Below are 17827 nucleotides of genomic sequence, written 5' to 3' on the forward strand. Positions count from 1 at the left end.
AAATATAATGTGTCTTGGTGTGGGCCTCTTTGGGTTTATCTTGTTTGGTGCTCTCTGTGCCTCCTGTACTTGGAGGTCTGTTGCCTTCCTTAGGCTAGGAAAGTTTTCAGCCATTATTTCTTCAAATGGATTCTCTGCCCCTTTCTCTCTCTCTTCTCTTTCTGGGACACCTATAATATGAATGTTAATGTGCTTGATATTGTCCCTTAGACTGTTCTCGTTCTTTTAAATTCTTTTTTCTTTTATCTGTTCAGCTTGGGTGATTTTCTCTAGTCTTTCATCCAGATCACTGATCCATTCTTCTGTATCATCTACTCTGCTATCAAGTCCCTCTAGTGAATTTTTCATTTCCAGTATTGTATTCTTCATTTATGATTGGTTCTTTTTTATATTTTCCAATTCTTTGTTGACATTCTCATTGTGTTCATCTAGTCTTCTCGCAATATCTGTGAGCATCCTTATGAGTTTTTGTTTGAACTCTTTGTCGGGTAGATTGCTTATTTCTGTTTCATTTAGTTCTTTTTCTAGGGTTTTGTCCTGTTCCCTTGCTTGGAATGATTCCTTTCCTCCTGATTTTGCCTCTTTCTCTGTGCTTATATCTATATATTAGGTGAGTCAGCTGTGTCTCCTGCTCTTGGAGAAGTGGCCTTATGTAAGGGATGCCTTTTGAGGCCTAGCAGTGTCCTTCCCTCTTGTCACCAGTCCAAATGTTCCAGGAGTGACCCCTGTGTGGGCTACATGTATCCTTCTGCTGTGGCAGGTTGCTCTTGCTGCAGGAATCCAGGGAGTCTAGCCTTTCCCTTTCTGGCTGACTATTTGTAAATCGGGTGTGGCTCCAAGGTCTAACAGCACACTCTTGTTGCAGTTTTTCTACTATGTGAAGGCCCCCAGCATGGCTGGTTGCTAGGCTCAGGGGCTTACAGTTGCTGTAGGCCTCAAGCCTGCAAGGCTGTTATCAGCTCTCTCAGGATTGCAGCTGGGTGGTGCTGGCCCCAAGCTTGGGAGCTCCTAATTGTTTGAGGCTTTGGAAGTTGGGGCTGATCCATTTTATGGCTATTTGTGAAGCACAGGTCTTCTGCCACTGATAAGCCCCACCCCGTGCAGGTCCACACACACCGTCAATGCAGCCCTGGTCTGTGCACACTTCCTGAACCCCTGGAGCATATCCAATTGTCCCACTGCAGAGACACCCAAATCCCCACAGTTCACCTGGTCCTCATGCAGGTCATGCCCCACAGAGGTGGACACACTCACCTGCCTTCAGAGGATCAAGGCACCCAGACTATGTAGGCCGACAAGTAGTCTGAGGGTTTGCTGTTGGGTGGGGCCAGTCCCTAGGGAAAGATGCCTGCCCTGGCTGAGCTGGATTAAATTGGCACTCTACTTGGCATGGCACACATCTGGGCTAACAGGCCAGGGAAATAACTTCAATGGCTGCCAGCATCTGTGTCAGCATGCCTGTACTAGGTTACAACAATGGCTGTCACTAATGTCTCAGTCTCTGGAGAGGTCTCACCTCTCACCAAGGTGCACCCAGAGCCTACCAGGTGAGTCTCTTTTCACCAAAGGATTGTGTACCTTTCTTTTTGGTGATTTTAAGTTGCTCTCTGAGATGGGTGAATTTGTGCATGGGCCCTTTAAGAGCTGGGTTTTTTCACTTATGTTGATAGCTTTTCTGGGGATATTCCCCTTTGTAGTTAATAGCTCGCAAAGCCAGATACTATGAGACTCGTCTCAGTTGTGCTGAGTCTGAAGGATGCTTAGAGCAGTAACACACCCCCGCTCAGGTCCCCACTCCTCCAGGGAAGGCTGTGTACCGTAGGGCTCCTCCCACTCAGCTATGAAGCTCCATGGCTGGCACAGGTGACTTTTTTCTCTCCAGAAAGGAATTTCTGCCTCTACGCCTCAGTCAGGACTGCCCCTGGTTGTAGGGGTTCTTTTTATCTAGTTTTCAGTTCTCACTCTGGGGTAATTTTCCCAAGAATTATAGTAACCTGGTGGTGTTCATGAATGGAGATGAGTTCAGAGTCTGCCTACACCACCGTCTTGATGAGATTTCCTGTGGTCCCCTCTTCAGGTAAGGTAATCTTCTCACTGGGGTACCTGCATGCCTGGAGTGTCAGGAGAGATCTGTCTGTGGTTGATGTAAAAGGCCCATTTCAGCTCTCAGCTGCCTCATATTCCATTGAGTTGTCAGGAATAAAAGAAGGGAGAAAAGTAGGCGGATCCGGTCAGTGAAGCCGTGCAGCAAGTGTTCGTGAGTTTGGAGACCCCACAGATTGGAAGGGTGTTAGGGAGTCACTGCCAAGTCTCGGATCTCCGGCTGTGCTCCTGGCTCTTCTTGGTGCCTTCAAGCTAGTCCCAGGGCTTTCCTTGAAGGAGATGAAGTGAGTTTCTGATTCTGAGGTGAGTCTGAGGAGGGAATGATTCCCTTCTCACCCAGAGCAGATTCTCATGTAAGAGGCCGAGGGTGCTGCTGAGAAGGACATCAGTCCCCACCCCCCCGGATTTCATGGGCCCTCGGAGCTGTAACCCTAGATTCTAAAGACACCAGAAGCACATTTGAGCCACAGCCATTTTGCCCAAACCTGGGCCTTTGTGTCCACACAGTGCGGTTCCTCTGAGAAGATTGGACCCTTACTAGTGGGAAGAGAGCAAAGATGGTTTGTTCACTCGACTCACAGAGGATGGGGCCTCTGTTGAGCACTACCTACCACATCAGCCCTTCCCTCAGCCCGGCCTGGGGAGAAAACCTAAGGGGTCAGGCCCCTGTAATCACCAAGTATGTGACCTCGAGGACAGACACCCTATTGAAAAAGTGATTCAGCGTTCACCCAAGCAAACATCTGATATCTCAAAGGAGACTTAAGTCAAGACCGGCCACCGGAGAGACGCTTCCTGAATAAATGCCACATGAATGTGCCTTCTGGAGCTCTGTGGGGCCCCTGGGGCCCAACTGATCCCGTGATGGGGACCACATCAGTCCCCTGATGTGTCCAGATTCTTGCTGCTGGTGTCCGACGGGGACTCCACACTCTCATCTTCCCCACACTCCCACAAGAGTTTCTCAAATGATGTCATGAATATTAAACATAATAAAAACTGAAATAGATATGTGAAGAGGGACATGAAAATTAGAAATTAGGAAAAAACAACTACTCATCTATATCTCTTGTGATTTTCAAACAAAGTTAAGATGACTAAAAATATACGTAATTTAAAAGGAGAGGAAAAAAGAAAAGAAATAAGTTAGGAAAGTCAGGAAAAGGGAGGAAATGTTAGAAAAGAAGATAGAGCCAAATATACGATTATTTGAGATGAACCACAGATTTGGCTCTAAGATTTCAAACAGTCAGTGCAAGCATAAGAGCTACATCGTTTGCAATGATTCTGAGATTAAAAGTAAGCCAAACAGTCAGAAATCTTCTTCCTTACAGAAAGCTTTGACAGTTAAATAGAAAGCAGCAGATCTGTTCCTGCTCCTGACACCAGCTCACTGGATTCTCACAAAGAAAACCCTGGGGGCAGCAGTGTCTTTCAGCAAAGCCAGCCTGAATTTTGAAGACTGTTTCTAATCAGGGCCTGCAAAGGAGCTTTTCGGGTGGTTGCAAGTTCACAAAAGTGCCTGTAGGAGGAGCCAAATCAATTGTGTTTTGCACAATCCTGAATAGCATCTAAAAAGGGATCATGTTAAGTGACTTCATAACAAGGCAGAAGAATCTACTAAGAACAGAAAAACCAATAAAGACAAACCTCCTGAGTTAAGGTAGCTTATGAAAAATACGAGGACTTAAAACATAAATATATTCCTTTTTTAAATGCCAAATAATACATAGTAAACTAATATTAAATTTGACTCCATTCAAGAGCGCCCGACATTAGTGACTACTTGTGTAAACAAAGTCAGTTACTTTTTTCTATTTAGCTTTTCTATTTCCACTCAAATGCTATATGTTACCAACATCGTTTTCATTTTTTTAAGCATATGAATCCATTTGGAAACTCAGCATGAGGTGCTAGAAGAGTCCCTAACTCTTCTCATCTTTAGCATGTGTCTTGGTTTAGGAATTTTTCTTCAGTGGAAGCTAAAAGTTCTTAGAAGGAAAGTGGAGGTGAACTTTAAGGATATGTAAGGCAAGCTCAGCACAGATAGTAGAAACTTAATATTTAAAGTATGTAAAATACAGCCATAACAATAAGCACATGAAAAGATGCTCAACATCACTAATCATCAGGGAAATGCAAACAAAAGCCACAATGTGACACCACCTCACACCCATTAGGATGGCAACTATCGAAAAAACAGAAAACAAGTGTTGGCAAGGATGTGGGGAAATTGGACGCTTGTGCACCGTTGGTGGGAATGTAAAATGGTGCAGCCACTGTGGAAAACAGTATGGCAGTTCCTCCAAAAAGTTAAACATAGAATTACCCTATGATCCAGGAATCCCACTTCTGAGTATAGACCTGAAAGAATTGAAAGCAGGGTTTCAAAGAGATATCTGTATACCCATGTCCATAGCAGCACTATTCACAGTAACTAAAACATGAAGCAACCCAAGTGTCCATCGACAGATGAATGGATAAGAAAAATGTATACACACAATGGAATATTATTTAGCCTTGACAAAGAAGGAAATTCTGCAATATGGTACAAGGTGAATGAAACTTGAGGACGTTATGCTAAGTAAAATAAGCCAGCCCCAATAAGACAAATACTATATGATTCCACTTCGAGTAGTCAGATTCACAGAGACAGAAAGTAGAATGGTGGGTGCCAGGGGGTGGGAGGAGGAGGAAATGGGGAGTGGCTGTTTAATGGGTACAGAGTTTTGGTTTTACAAGATGAAGAAAGTTGTGGAGATGGGTGGTGGTGATGGTTGCATACCATTATGAATTATTATAAATTATTAAGTTCGATTCAATTATTATTAAATCAATATAATTTAATAAATTATTAAATTTGAATTATTAATAACACTGACGTACACTTAAAATGGTTAAGATGGTAAATTTTATATTACATGTATTTACCACTATAAAAAAATTGAAATAAAAAGCCCAGCCATAGCCAAAGCTTGAGCTGTTTGCTATCTCAGCTTTAACATCCCCAAAAAGTGTTAAGAGGGAGAGAAGCATTGCTTATTTTTAAAGTCATGGGCCTATGATCGATTATTCTAGGTGAAGTGGATGTGTTTGCTTTTTACTTGAGCTGGTAATGAGGAAAGATCAGAGCTTGCTGAGAAACTTCATTCAAAAGGCCTAAGTTAAGATAATTTGTCATGTGTCCAAATGTCAACCCAGAGCATATGTTCTTAATGCAACTAGAAATCTTAGACCGTCCTCAACACACCTCCTTATGCTCAGAATTGATTTGTCCACATTTACTAACTTATGTGTGACCGAAGGTACTGGAGACACACATGATTAAGATACAATATCTGAGGCTGAACTGGGAACAAAACAGTGAACTCAGAAGAACAAAGCGAAGAAGTTTGCAGTCTTGGGGGGTGCCCCGAGGATTGCCTTCGGGAGCGGTCCCCGCACCGGCATCCACATCATGGACCAGGGGAACTCGTTAAAGATACAGGTTGTCGAACTGCACCTGGACCAACCAACATCACGTCACAGCAAACTTCTCCTAGTTCTGCAGACGTTGTCTCGCTCATCAGAAATTCAGAGCCTGGGGCCCAGCAGCCTGTACTGAGCAGCCCTCCAGGTGGCTCCGATGTCCACTCGAGTTTGGGAACCACTGCCCTGGTGCAGGAACTCTTGAGTGAAGGCTGAGGATGAGGCGGATTTCCATCCACGAGGGAGGAGGAGGCACTTCTGACCCAGGAAGCAGCCACAGCTGGTACGGAGGCAGAAAGGCGTGCTGGAAATGGTGTGCTTGGAAACCAGAAGTTTGTTGTAATGTGGGTGTAGGGTAAGAATGTTCTAGATGAGAGGAAGGGGGTCGGAGATAGATTGGGCTCGACCGTGAAGGAACTTGTGTACTAGGTGAGGAGTTTGGGTTTTATCCTCCATGTGTCAAAGACCCATTGGGAAGTTTAAGCAAGGAGATAAACTGCTCAGATTAGGCCTTTCGAGAGATGGCTGCAGGGAGAAGGAAATGGAGCAGAGTGGGAGAGACTGAGGGCCAGGCAGGCGGGCAGAAGTCCAGACAGGAGCTGTGAGGACCCGAATGAGGCAGCAACTACGATGATGGGATTTGACGGGAGCTGCTGACCACCCAACACCACTGCTTCCTTTCCATCCCCCCCACATCTCGCCTCAGCTCTCACCTGGGCGCCCTGACGGCTTTCCATCCTCGCAGCCTGAATCCCTCCCTCTGCAGTGGGATCAGGAAAACCAGCTGAGTCACATCCCCCTGGTTCTCCATTTCCTGGAAGGAACCCCAACCCCTCACTAGACCCACAGAGGCCTCTACTGTCTGGCTCCCCTTCACTGTCCCCAGCCTGGACCCGCCACTTCAGGCCCTCGTCCTGCCCCACTGACCCCCGGGACCCACACCTGCTCCCTCAGGCTCTGCTCCACGGCCTGTCCTCCTCTCCCAGGACGCCTTCCCTGCCCACACTGTCCTCCCCCTGGGTCTCACCCCGTCACTCTCCCCTTAAACTCCCTTAAAGTGAGTTAAAGCTGCTCACTTTAACGTGTTTTTCTTCCTACTCAAACTTTTCACATGTGTATGGTTTCCTTCCACGACTGAATCTTGGGCTTCCAGGGAACATCTTTCATTTCATTTGCACCTTCTACAGTCTCCGAGGTGGGAAAAGAAGCCCAATAAAAATGCATATGGGAGGAATGGAGGCCTCCGGGAGGGTAGGAAGAGGGACGAGCAATTGAACCAATGATTCAAGACTGAAAGCGAAGCTGCAACCTAGCGTTACGATTACAGTTGTTGGTTTCATATTTTTTTTCTTAACATGACGTTTGTGTCAGAGATCACAGCTTCAAAGACTCAGTAAGAAGTCAGTTCACTCCACAACTCCAAATTGTGAGAAAGGAGCACTGTTTTTCTTACGTGTCTCTCCTGGGCCCTGGGTACCGTGAATAAAGCCGTTTCAAAGAGGACCCCCTTCTGCTCTGGCCGTAGAAGTGTTAGCAGAGACCGGAGCTTGGCGTGTCATCTGCACAGCCAGAGTCCTCGGGGGTCCTTCGGGAGGGGGCTTTCCAGGTGACTTTAAAGGGGCATCCAGCTCTGATTCAGGAGTCCTTAAATTAAAATGATTTCTAGTTTTTCTTAACTTGTTCGACACGGAAGTTTGCAATCCCAAATGGAGGCTGTGGGCACGCCCGCGCCTGTGCAGGCAGGTGTAATCGCCCCGTTCTGGCTCAGGCTTAGACCGAGGGGGGACACTGGAGGGTGAGGGAGGAATCTGCTGTGGAAACCCCAAGTGCACAGTGCCTGGGGAGTGGCCTCATTTTCATCTTTGCCACCCGAGCCTTCAGAGGGCACAGGCTGGTGGCCCATGGCACCTTCCAGACCTCTCTCATAAGATGGGAGCTTCAGGAGAGGTTCCCAGGATGGGCCTATGAGAAATGGAATGAAACAAGAACATTTCCTAATTTCTCTCTCTTGTGTTGGTTCCCTTCCCTGGACCGTGGGGAGGTCACCCAGCCTGGGGGCACTGGAGTGTCCCTGTGGCCCCGGCCAGCCCTGTCCTGCAGACTCTCAAGAGTGGCCTGCCCTTCCTGCTGTCCACCTGTGCAGGCCTGGCCCTTCGGTAGGGGGCTGCTTGGCAACTGGCCCCCTGCAAACCTAGCCCCTCCTGTTAAGCTGCGTCTGCTTCAGCCTCATTTCAGCTCCTGGCCCGCCTCCCGCACCCCTCCCGCACGGGGGCAGCTTGCCAGTCCGCCGGCCAGGCCTTGCTGAGCAGGATTACCCATGGCAGCATTTGGATGAGAGCTGGCATCTTCAGGCTAGAGTCAGAGCTCAGAGACTCTAGTGTGTAGACAGGTTATTCTCTAGAATGCGAAAGGTCTCTAAATGGTAAGCCAGGAAAGGGGCGGTGTCCTAATTAAGCTGTCACCCTCTGGCTCAGCACCATGTCACCCCTGCTCCTCCTCAGGCATTGGGACGCCGCATGCACTGTTCTGTCGAAGGAGTGGAAGGCCTCCCACCGGGGCCAGCTGCTGCTGCAGGAGGCCGACCTGTCAGCCCTCCGCCTCCTAGAAGCCCTGCTTCAGGCTGGGCCCCACCTGCTGCTTCAAACGTATGTTTTTCTTGCCTCGGATTTCACTGATGTTGTGCCAGGTGAGTGACTTCCACCACTGAGCATAGACAGTCCGACTTCTCAAGGGGGACAGAAACGAGTGCCTTATTTATCAAAACCCCACAATCTAAGATTTCCTCTGCTTGGGAGAATTAGGGCAGCCCGAGCTCACTAGTGCAAGGGGATGGCTAAAATTAGCTTCCGTTTGTGGCGATTAGTTCATAGTGAGGGGGCTTCCTTCCTGGGGCTTGGATTCCAAAGTCAGTCCCTAAGGTAGAAGTTGTGGATGCTCAAATGACCCTGAAAACACCTTGAGAAGGTGCCACACTCTGCTTCTCAGCAAGATCAATGTGTCTGTTTTTCCTGCAACTTTAGTAGCTTGAGTAACTCAGCGCAGCCAGAAGCTTACACCTCGAGAGCCGTGCGGAAACTGAGCAGCTCAGGGCCCAGCAGACGTGTGTCCCGCGCTCGCACATTCTCCAGGGCGTGGGCGTGCTCATTCTCTCTCGTTTTCTCAGTCGCTTCTTGCTCTCTCCCCTCGTCTCCTTTCTCTTCTCTTCTCTCTTTGCCGAGTGTCCACACTGATATGTGCATGAGTTAAATGCTTGAGAGTCCTGGCTGTCCGTCCATCCATCCTTTTCAATGGGCCTGGTACAGTTTGATGTTCTGGTTTGAGTTCTTTGATTAAACCTCCTTCCGATGGGTTGAACAGCAAAGTACATTTGGGATGGAATACCACGTTCAGAGCCCTGAGGATCTGCTTCTTCATAACAGAGCTGAGACAGGAGGGCTTAGAGGAGCAGAGACTCAGGCGCTCTGCTTAAAGGGTGACAAGGGAAGAGCCCAGCTCGCTTGCTGTGGAAGAGCCCCCACTGCAGTTTGCAGAGGCAGCCTCTCCTGCTCGTCCTCGGTTCTTCCCGCACATAGTCGTGCGCGTTTGTACACAGAGTTGTGCTACCCGCCCATCAGGGCCTTGGTGAGGAATACCCTTCATAAAGCCAGGTTTTAATAAGAGGTTAGACGTCCCACAAACACTGTTGTCCCTTCCCTTCCAGGGGTGAGCGCCCTGTGCTCCTGGTCCGCGCTGTCCTGGGCCCTGGTGTGCTATGCTCGTTCCATGGACTCCATGAAGCCAGGTCGCCTCTCCATGCCGTGGGCAGCCCTCCTCTGCCAGCAACTCTGGAGGATGGGCATGTTGGCAGCCCGCGTCCTCAGTCTGGTTCTGTTCTTCAAAACTTACCACATCTGGGTTTTAGTTGTTGGAGGTAAGCCGAGCTTGAGCTCCAGGTGTCTATTGCTGTGTAACCAACCACCCCAGAACTTAACGCCTTAAAATAACCACTGATGACCATCAATCCTGGTTCTGATGTCTGAATGGGCTGTAGGGGGTTCTTGTTAGGGGACCTCACATGGGTGTTTGGATTCACAGGGAGGCCCCCTGTGCTGGCCGTATGGACGGCGTCTTCGCTCATACGCCTGGTGCCCAGAGTCCCTCCTGTGCCCTTTCTCTTCTGCAAAGTCGCCTGGACTTTGGACATGGCTGCTGAGAATTCCAAGAGAAGGGAAGTGGAAGCTGCCAGTCCTCTTGAAGCTCGCCCAGCCCTGGCTCAGCATGGCTTTGCTGTTTTCCATCCATCAAAGCAGTCACGGCCAGCCCAGATTCAAGGGCCTGGAGGAGTCGACTCCAGCCCCCATGGATGTGCAAGGAGGGGAGGAACCTCTGGTGGCTCTCTTTGGAGAAACATGCCCATAGCTTATAACCCAACCCTCAAAGTCCCAGCCAGCTCCAGAGCACAGCTTTGGCTGCTGTGAGGGCTCCTCGGAAGACTGCATTCTGTATCTCAGGCTGAAATCTTTTCTGAAATCAGGCTGTCACTCAAACGGGAGGGAGGCTTAGGGTCCCACCTACCCTGACTCAATACGAAAGTATTCACTATATATGTGATATTGCTCATAGCCTCCCAAAGCCCTCCATTTCATTTGGATGCTGAATTTTGGCCTGTTTCAAATAGGACGTCTCCACTGAACCCAAACCCTCCCTCGGTGCTCAGTCCAGCCACTTGCTGATGTGAACGGTGAGGACAAGGAGTCTGCCTGACTGTGCAGAGCCCTGGAGGGGCCTGTGGTCCCTGCCAAGGAGAGGAATCTCTGGCCATCAGTGAATACGCTCTGCAAGAAGGAACAGTGTGCCCTTGTTTAAGGAGAACTGGAGGCATTAGAAATCTTTAGACCTGGAGCCTAAAGCAAACATTAATACACTTATTGATAGAAAGGAGAAATTTTTGAAAGAAATAGTGCTCCTAAAGAGAGATTACTTTTATATTCATTTTTTTTAATTCAGATCAAACTCCAGTATGATATTATTCATCTTAAAATAAAGGGATAAAAATTACAGCTGGGCCCCATCCAGATCTTTCCTTTGGACGCAGAGGGTTTTAGCTCTTGCAGCAGCAATTTAAAAAGATGGGGCAATCAGTTTAGAACTGCCTCATCAGACAGTTTCCAGATCTCAAAGGGCACAAGTCTGTAAGGTTTGGTGAGTGTTACGGAAGCTAGTCTTTGTTTGCTCATCCCCAAATTAGGTCAGCTGCCCTTTATAAGGATCGAATGAGAATCCGTGCAAAGATCAAATGTGTTGCTCTTCGTGCCCCTTGAATCTCTTTTCGGATGCTAACTCAGGTGCGGTCAGAACAGAGAGGAGGGTCACGAGGCCCTGGTTTCTGGGTCCTTGCCCAACCTCCTCCCATCTCCCCGTGTGGACCCTGACTCTCCTCCTCCCTCCAGGTGCTCACTGGCTGGTGATGACCTTCTGGCTGGTGGCACAACAGAGTGACATCATCGACAGCACCTGCCACTGGAGGCTGTTCAACCTGCTCGTGGGAGCCGTGTACGTCTTCTGCTACCTCAACTTCTGGGACAGCCCTTCCAGAAATAGGATGGCCACGTTCTACACGGCAAGTAGTGATGGTGGCCTTCTTTAATGCCAACCTTCACTGTATATATAGAACACACGCATGTGTGCATGTGCATGCACATCTAGTAAGAAGGGATAGCTTAGTTTAGGAAAAACTCTAGAGGGAATTATAGTCTGGAACAGAGAGGGTGGACTCTGGAAATAGTAACCTGACAAGCAGTTGTTCCACATGGTTACCGCAGCAAAAACTGGCAGATTTGGCGATGTTCTTTAGACACTGTCTGTGTCAGCCCACCTGATAAATATAATCCCGATTCTACTCTGTTGTATCATATACACAGTGTCCTTGTTAATCAACTTGATTGTTATTGAGTTCCAGCCCGGGTCCTAGCAGTGTGAGAACCACAAGGGTGACATAATGTCTGTGTTCGGGTTGCTTCTTGTCCAGTAGAAGAGATAAGCTATGTACGCAAATAACCAACAAACAATGCCAATCATGGGTGAATGCTGGGAGAGGAAAACATGCCTAGAACACAGGGGAATATGGTGAATATCACTTCCCGCTGGGATGACCAGAGACGCTGTTGACCAGAAGGTGGAAGCTAAGCTGCATTGCAAACGGCACAGGAGAGAAGATGCAGCCCAGGGCCTCAGAGCACAGGTTTTGGAATCGAACAAGCTTGCATCGGAACCCTGGCTCTGCCGACCACCAGTACCGACTGATTTGGCCAAGAATATCAACTCTCTGAACCTATTTTTTCATCCATACATCAGGAATGAGGCTGCCCCCTCCTCCGCATTCCTGTGATGATTACATAAGATCCACCTACTTTTGAGGGTCCTTGTGAAGATTAAATAAAATAATAAACAACTTGGCACAAAATACCTGACAAATAGCAGCCATTATTGATCATAAAAGATGCAGAGACTTTCCAGGAAGCAGGCGCTCCAGGATGGAGATGTGAACGAACATAAGAGGGACATGCAGCTCCTATTCCGGAGAAGGTGGGTGGCATGGTCACTTCCCAGTTTTAGGAGAACCCCGTCTAGCTTAGTGACCACACAGGCCATGGGGCCAACAGACCAAAGAGGACTTGTGATGTTGGGTGAGTCACAGGGCCTCACCAAGCCTCAGTTCCACATCTGAAAACCAGAAATAATAACGCCCATCTCATTGTGTGAGGATGAGGACTGAATGTGTTTACGTCGTCAGGGTCCTGCCCCGCTTTTCCAAAGTACAAATTCTCAGGCACCTCATCAGCGATGCTGACCCAGCAGGTCTGAGTGGGCCCTGGACCAGTGTTTTGGAAAGAGCGTTGGGCAGCGCTGATGATCCGCCTAATTGAGAAGCCCTTAGCTATACTCACGTCCTCCTTCACGGAGGTGGAAACCAGCCTCTGGGTAATTCGTGAATGTTCTAGAAAGCTCGGTTAATCTCCTTCGCTCGTCATTGATAATTCACTTAAACATGCATCTCCAGTTTCCTCTGAGTGCTGGAAACAGACTCAGATGCCAGTGTGAGAAGGTCGTGTCTCGGTGGCCACAGAGGCATGAACACATGAATGGATCCACTGTGACCAGAGAAACGATGCTATCAAAACCCTGCAGGAATATGAGAGGCCGAAAGAGGAAGGTCAGGGAAGGCTTCACAAAAGCTGGGTCTTGGGAGACGAGTATGGTTTGCCCGAAGTCGAGCATGGTGGGGAGCGGCTGAGGCATTTCAGGCAAAGCTACAGAAGGAAAATAAAGACCATGAAGTATCAAGGAGTCCACAAGAAAGTGAGTGTGCACAGGACAAAGACAGACAAAGCCAGACACTCGTTAAAGGCGAAGAAAACAGAGTTCATTAAGCCAATTGCAGCAGGGAAGAGAGTCCAGCGTGAACTGACCCCAACCTCAATTTGTGCAGAGGAGATGGTGCTTTAGAGGGAGAATGAATGAGGCAGACGGGGGATGTCAGGCGCTGGAGCAGACTCAGGGAAGTGGAAGTTTGCCAAAAGTGGGAAAGGAGGTGGTTAGTGTGACTGTACCATCTGGGTTGTTAACTGGCGCTTGTTGGGAGAGGAAACACTCTTCTCCTGTCTTCCTATAGAGCAGAGTGCCCACCGAGCTGGGAGAGTCGTCTCCGTGGTTCTCAGGTCCTTGAGAAGACAGTTCTGGATGGGAGAGAATTTACATCTCAAAGGGGCAGAGAAAGGAGTTATAACTGCAAATGTTCTAAAGTAACTGCCCTGAGAGAGGGTTCCAGGCTTATCTGCCTTTTACCAGGTTTTGGATGGAACAAATAAACTTTCCTGTCAGCGTCGAGCTTTCTTAGACAGGAACTTAACTGGGGCTATGGTCATCATCCTAGGGATGCGACCTTGAGCTGTTAGAAACTATGTTAGTGTTTGTTCAAGTCTGTTAATGTGCATGGGGAGGGGGTATGAAATCATTTGGGCTAAGAGTCTGCAGGTTGAGGCCTCACAAGAAGAGGGCTTGGGGGAGCCTGTCTGAGTCAAGTTTGGTCCAGGAGAGTCTTTGTCAGTGGAATGTCATTGTATTAGTCAGGGTTCTCTGGAGAAACAGAAGCAATAGGATATATAGAGATATGTAAGAGGAGATTTATTATGAGAATTGGCTCACCTGTTTATGGAAGCTGAGATTAGCCTTCTGAAGCTGGAGAACCAGGAAAGCTGGTGGTATGATTAGCCCCAGTCTGAAGGACGGAGAACCAGGAGCTCTGATGTCTGAGGACAGAAGAAAATGGATGTCTCAACTCAAGAAGAGAGGGAGCAAATTCATCCTTCCTCTGCCTTTTTGTTCTATTCAGGCCTTCAAAGGATTGGAGGATGCCCACATGTACTGGGCAGGGTGATCTTTACTCAGACTACTAATTCAAATGCTCATCTCTTCCAGAAACACCCTCACAGATACACCCAGGGATGTTTTACCAGCTCTCTGGTCATCCCGTAGCCCAGTCAAGTTGCTACACAACATATCACAGTCATTGTGGGGGCGGCATGTTGGAAAATGACCCTGGAAAGGAAAATTGCGATACATGGTAAATAGGATTGCCTGTGTTGTCGAGGAGTGCAGACTTGATCCTGAGTCGAGATGGGGCTATTTTGAGGCATGTTAAGGAGTGATGACAAGGTGTGATCTGCAGGTGAAACAGATCACCCAGCAATGGTGTGGAGGTGAGATTGCAGAGAGAGAATGAAGACAGAGAACATGGTAGGACTCAGACAGGAAGTCATAGGATCAGAACTATGAAAATGGCAGTAAGGACAGGAAAAAGGCAATGGATTTAAGACAAACCTAAGAACTGGAATCAGCAGGACCAGACAGCTGATAAAATGTAGTTGACTTAAGGAGTAGGATGAGAACAACTCCAAGTTTTATGGACTGGGCTGCTGGGCAATGCCTTTTAGTCCGGAAATAAAGCCTGCTGAACCTTTGAAACACTGCCACCCGGAGCCAAAAGGCATTCTCAGGATTGCGAAGCAGCTGCCAGTAACGTTTTTAATTCTCTCCTTATTCGGCTGTTCTAGAGTTAAAATGAAGCCAATGAATGACCATGGCAAAGCTTTCAAAGACTTAGCATAACAGTGTTACAACTTAGTATTTCTAATGTCTCATACACAGTATTTAAATATATCATATTTGAATTATGTCCAGCTTGTTTACTTATTTTAAGAAATATAGTTTTATATTTAAAAATTGGAAACCAAGGTGAATAAGCCAGCCTAGATGGGAGGTACAAAGAGCCTTCTAGAAGAGCTGTTGCCATTTTGGATGCAGAGGGAGGATCCATGTTCACCCAGCAGCCGCTCTCTCCCTGGTGCCACCTGGTGGCCACAGGCCAAATCTACCCTTAAAGAGGCAAATATTTGGAAAAAAAGATTCTAAAGTTATGAAAGTTTGTGACTCTAACTTATAGGAATTCAGTGGGACTGTGAGCTCTGCAGATAATTTTACTTATTGTATTACAAAGCTGGTATATGGGTCCAGTTAACATGAGAATTTGAATATATAAAGTTGGAAATAAAAGTCTCCTCTCTCAGCCCCATCTGACTCACCAAGGGGAGCCACCGTACCATGTGGGCTCTGTGCTTACATTTCCTGTGATTTTATATTCTGCAGACATTTTAATGAGCTGCACTGAGCACAAGGAGAATCCCCCTGTGCCAGAGAAACTCTCTTGGACCCTGACTCTGCTTCTAGGAGGGCCCAGTCAGCCATGGGAGCCCCAGTGGGCACTGAGGACAGAGCCCACAACACTGCAGGACGGGGAGCATCCCTGAGGCCAGGTGCACCTGACTAGGTATGGTGACTCTCCTTTTGGTCCCACAGATAATGCTGCTGGAGAACGTCATCCTTTTGCTATTGGCCACTGACTTTCTCCAGGGGGCCTCGTGGACCAGCCTGTGGACCACAGCAGGAGTCTTGTCTGGATTTCTGATTGGTAAGACCCAGTGTTGCTTTCTCATTCCCTCCCTCCCTGCCCCCAACTTGTTTCTTCACATTGAACTAGCTCCAAGGGTAGGAAACTGCTCAGAAGTGGTTACATGGAGACCAAGGAATGGGGCTCGCTGCACCGTGGGCGGCAAGGCCATCCCCACCGGAGCGTGAGAAGCTGAACTCAGCCTCTGTCTGTCTTGTTAGCTGTGCTCAGAACTGCAAGCAGGGGCTGTCCACTTCTCTCCAAAATGCCTCATGGGCGAGGCTCGTCCCTGGAGCGATGGCAGGAGTCAAAGACGTGACTGCTCTCTCCTTTCCCGCCTCAGCATCCTGGCATCGGGGTGCAGAACAGGGATGTTCTTGACACTGCACCACGTGCTGTGTGTCATCAAGAAACCTGGGAGATGGTGCTGAATTGCCCCCAACTTAGAGTTGAGGAAGGTGAGGCACAGAGGAAGTCAAGTAACGTCCCACAGGATCAGACGGTTTCTAAGTGGCAAAGCTGGGATTTGCACCCAGCTCCAATTCAGGCATCTAGCACGCTGTCTGGCAGTGTTAGATAATCAGTTACGTTTCATGGATGAATAAATGAGTGAAGGACTCCAGGGTCGATGCTGTCCCCACTGTGTTAACCTGGCTTAAGATCGATGTGAGCTCCAAAGGGAATTCCTCTCCTACACTTGGAAAATAAAAATAAAAAAACACCCCTGCTGTCAGCCTGCACTGCCCCAAGCCAGCACGTGCTGGCTCAGCGACCACAGCCTCTCGTTCTGCGGGTTTGTGCTTAGACTGTCCAGGACAGCCACCCAAATGCCTCATGAGGGTCCTCGTCCTTCTGAAACACCATCCAGTGCAGAGACTCCTCAGTCATCTGCAATGACTCATGGGCCTGAGCGCCCACCCTCACCCCAAAGCCCTCTGGTCACTTGCATCCCGAATTAGGCGTGTGGATGTAGTGGGCACCACCTGAACAGGCCTGGGGCCTGACTCAGAGAAATGGGTGTCAGGGGACTCGAGTCCTTTTATTGCTCATGGCAGCTGGGGGTCAGAGTACCCTTGCAAGTAGCTGACCAGGGAAAGGAAATGACCTTGAGAATCCCAGGGTTTAGAGAGATGACGAGACTATTCAGGGGCAGAGCAGATTCATATGTTGTGGCCTTAAGACAAGTATTCGAGAGCCACAAACCACCTGGGCTTTAAGCTCCGACCTTCTTCAGTAGATGGCACGAGACATAGCTAGTTAGAGATTAGGGTTGAATCAGTCCCTTCTTTTTTCAAATTAAGTTCTTTTTTTTTTTTAGATAATTGTGGTTTTAATAAATAATACAGAGATATCCACATCAATAAATGTTTTTGAAAAAATTTTTAAAAAGTATAAAGTGAGAAATGACACAAGGACAACTGATATACCTGGAAGTGCATGAAAAGAATTCACCAATGAGATAACTAGAGCCAGATTTAGGAGGATCCGTGGGAGGTGCTGAGATAAAGAACGGGAAAATGTTTCAAAATTGTGCATGAAAGAAAGAGAAAGAGAGAGATTGAGGGGGGAGGGAAAGAGGAGAGAGGGAGAGGAGAAGAAGAAAGAGGAGGAGGAGAAGAAGGAGGGAGGGAAAGGATGAGAGGTGAAATAGAAAGAAAGAAAGAAGAGAGAGAGAGGGAGGAAGAAAAGAGAGAGAAAGGAGAGAAAGAATACAGAGGCCTCCCTGTATCCATTACCCAGTTCCCCACAATGGTAGCATCTTTCAAAACTATAACGCAGTATTACAACCGGGATATTGCCTGACACATTCAAGATGCAGAGAGAACATTTCTGTCACCAGAGGACCCTTCCTGTTACTCTCTCTTAAATACACCTGCTTCCTCACAACCCCTCCTTAACACCTGGCAACCACCAATCTGTTCCCCATTTCTATAACTTTGTCACTGCAACAGTGTCACACAAATGAAATCGTATACTATGTAAACTCTGCACACTGGCTCGTCACTCAGCGTAATTCTCTGGTTCACTCGGGCTGTCCTGGGCATCACCAGTCCCTTCCTTTATTGCTGAGTGCTGTTCCATGGTGCCGAGGCACAGTTCACTGGCCATTTGCCCGTTTGTTGAAGGACATCTGGTAGTCCTTTTTAAAATATTAGTTTGCATAGCAGGGCGCTGATTTCTAAGCTGCTTGTGTGTGTGTAAATGACAGAGAAAGTTGAGGCCACCGGTTGCCCAGGTGTGACCCAGCTGTGCTCACTCACCTGGCACATC

The 17827-nt window shown here is 48.0% G+C and overlaps 1 protein-coding gene across 2 annotated transcripts in view; it reads left to right on the forward strand.

Moving 5' to 3' along the window:
* XKR5 (XK related 5) overlaps positions 1-17827 on the forward strand; it is a 32598-nt gene that overhangs the window by 4721 nt on the left and 10050 nt on the right. For both annotated transcript variants that reach the window (XM_014857439.3, XM_070499947.1), the window contains exons 3-6: positions 8073-8257; positions 9272-9481; positions 11001-11170; positions 15466-15577. In XM_014857439.3, coding sequence (XP_014712925.3) covers positions 8073-8257; positions 9272-9481; positions 11001-11170; positions 15466-15577 — 677 coding nt within the window. The remainder of the gene's footprint in view (positions 1-8072; positions 8258-9271; positions 9482-11000; positions 11171-15465; positions 15578-17827) is intronic.

Source organism: Equus asinus, chromosome 27 (assembly GCF_041296235.1).
Source record: "Equus asinus isolate D_3611 breed Donkey chromosome 27, EquAss-T2T_v2, whole genome shotgun sequence".
In the NCBI taxonomy this organism is placed as follows: Eukaryota; Metazoa; Chordata; class Mammalia; order Perissodactyla; family Equidae; genus Equus; species Equus asinus.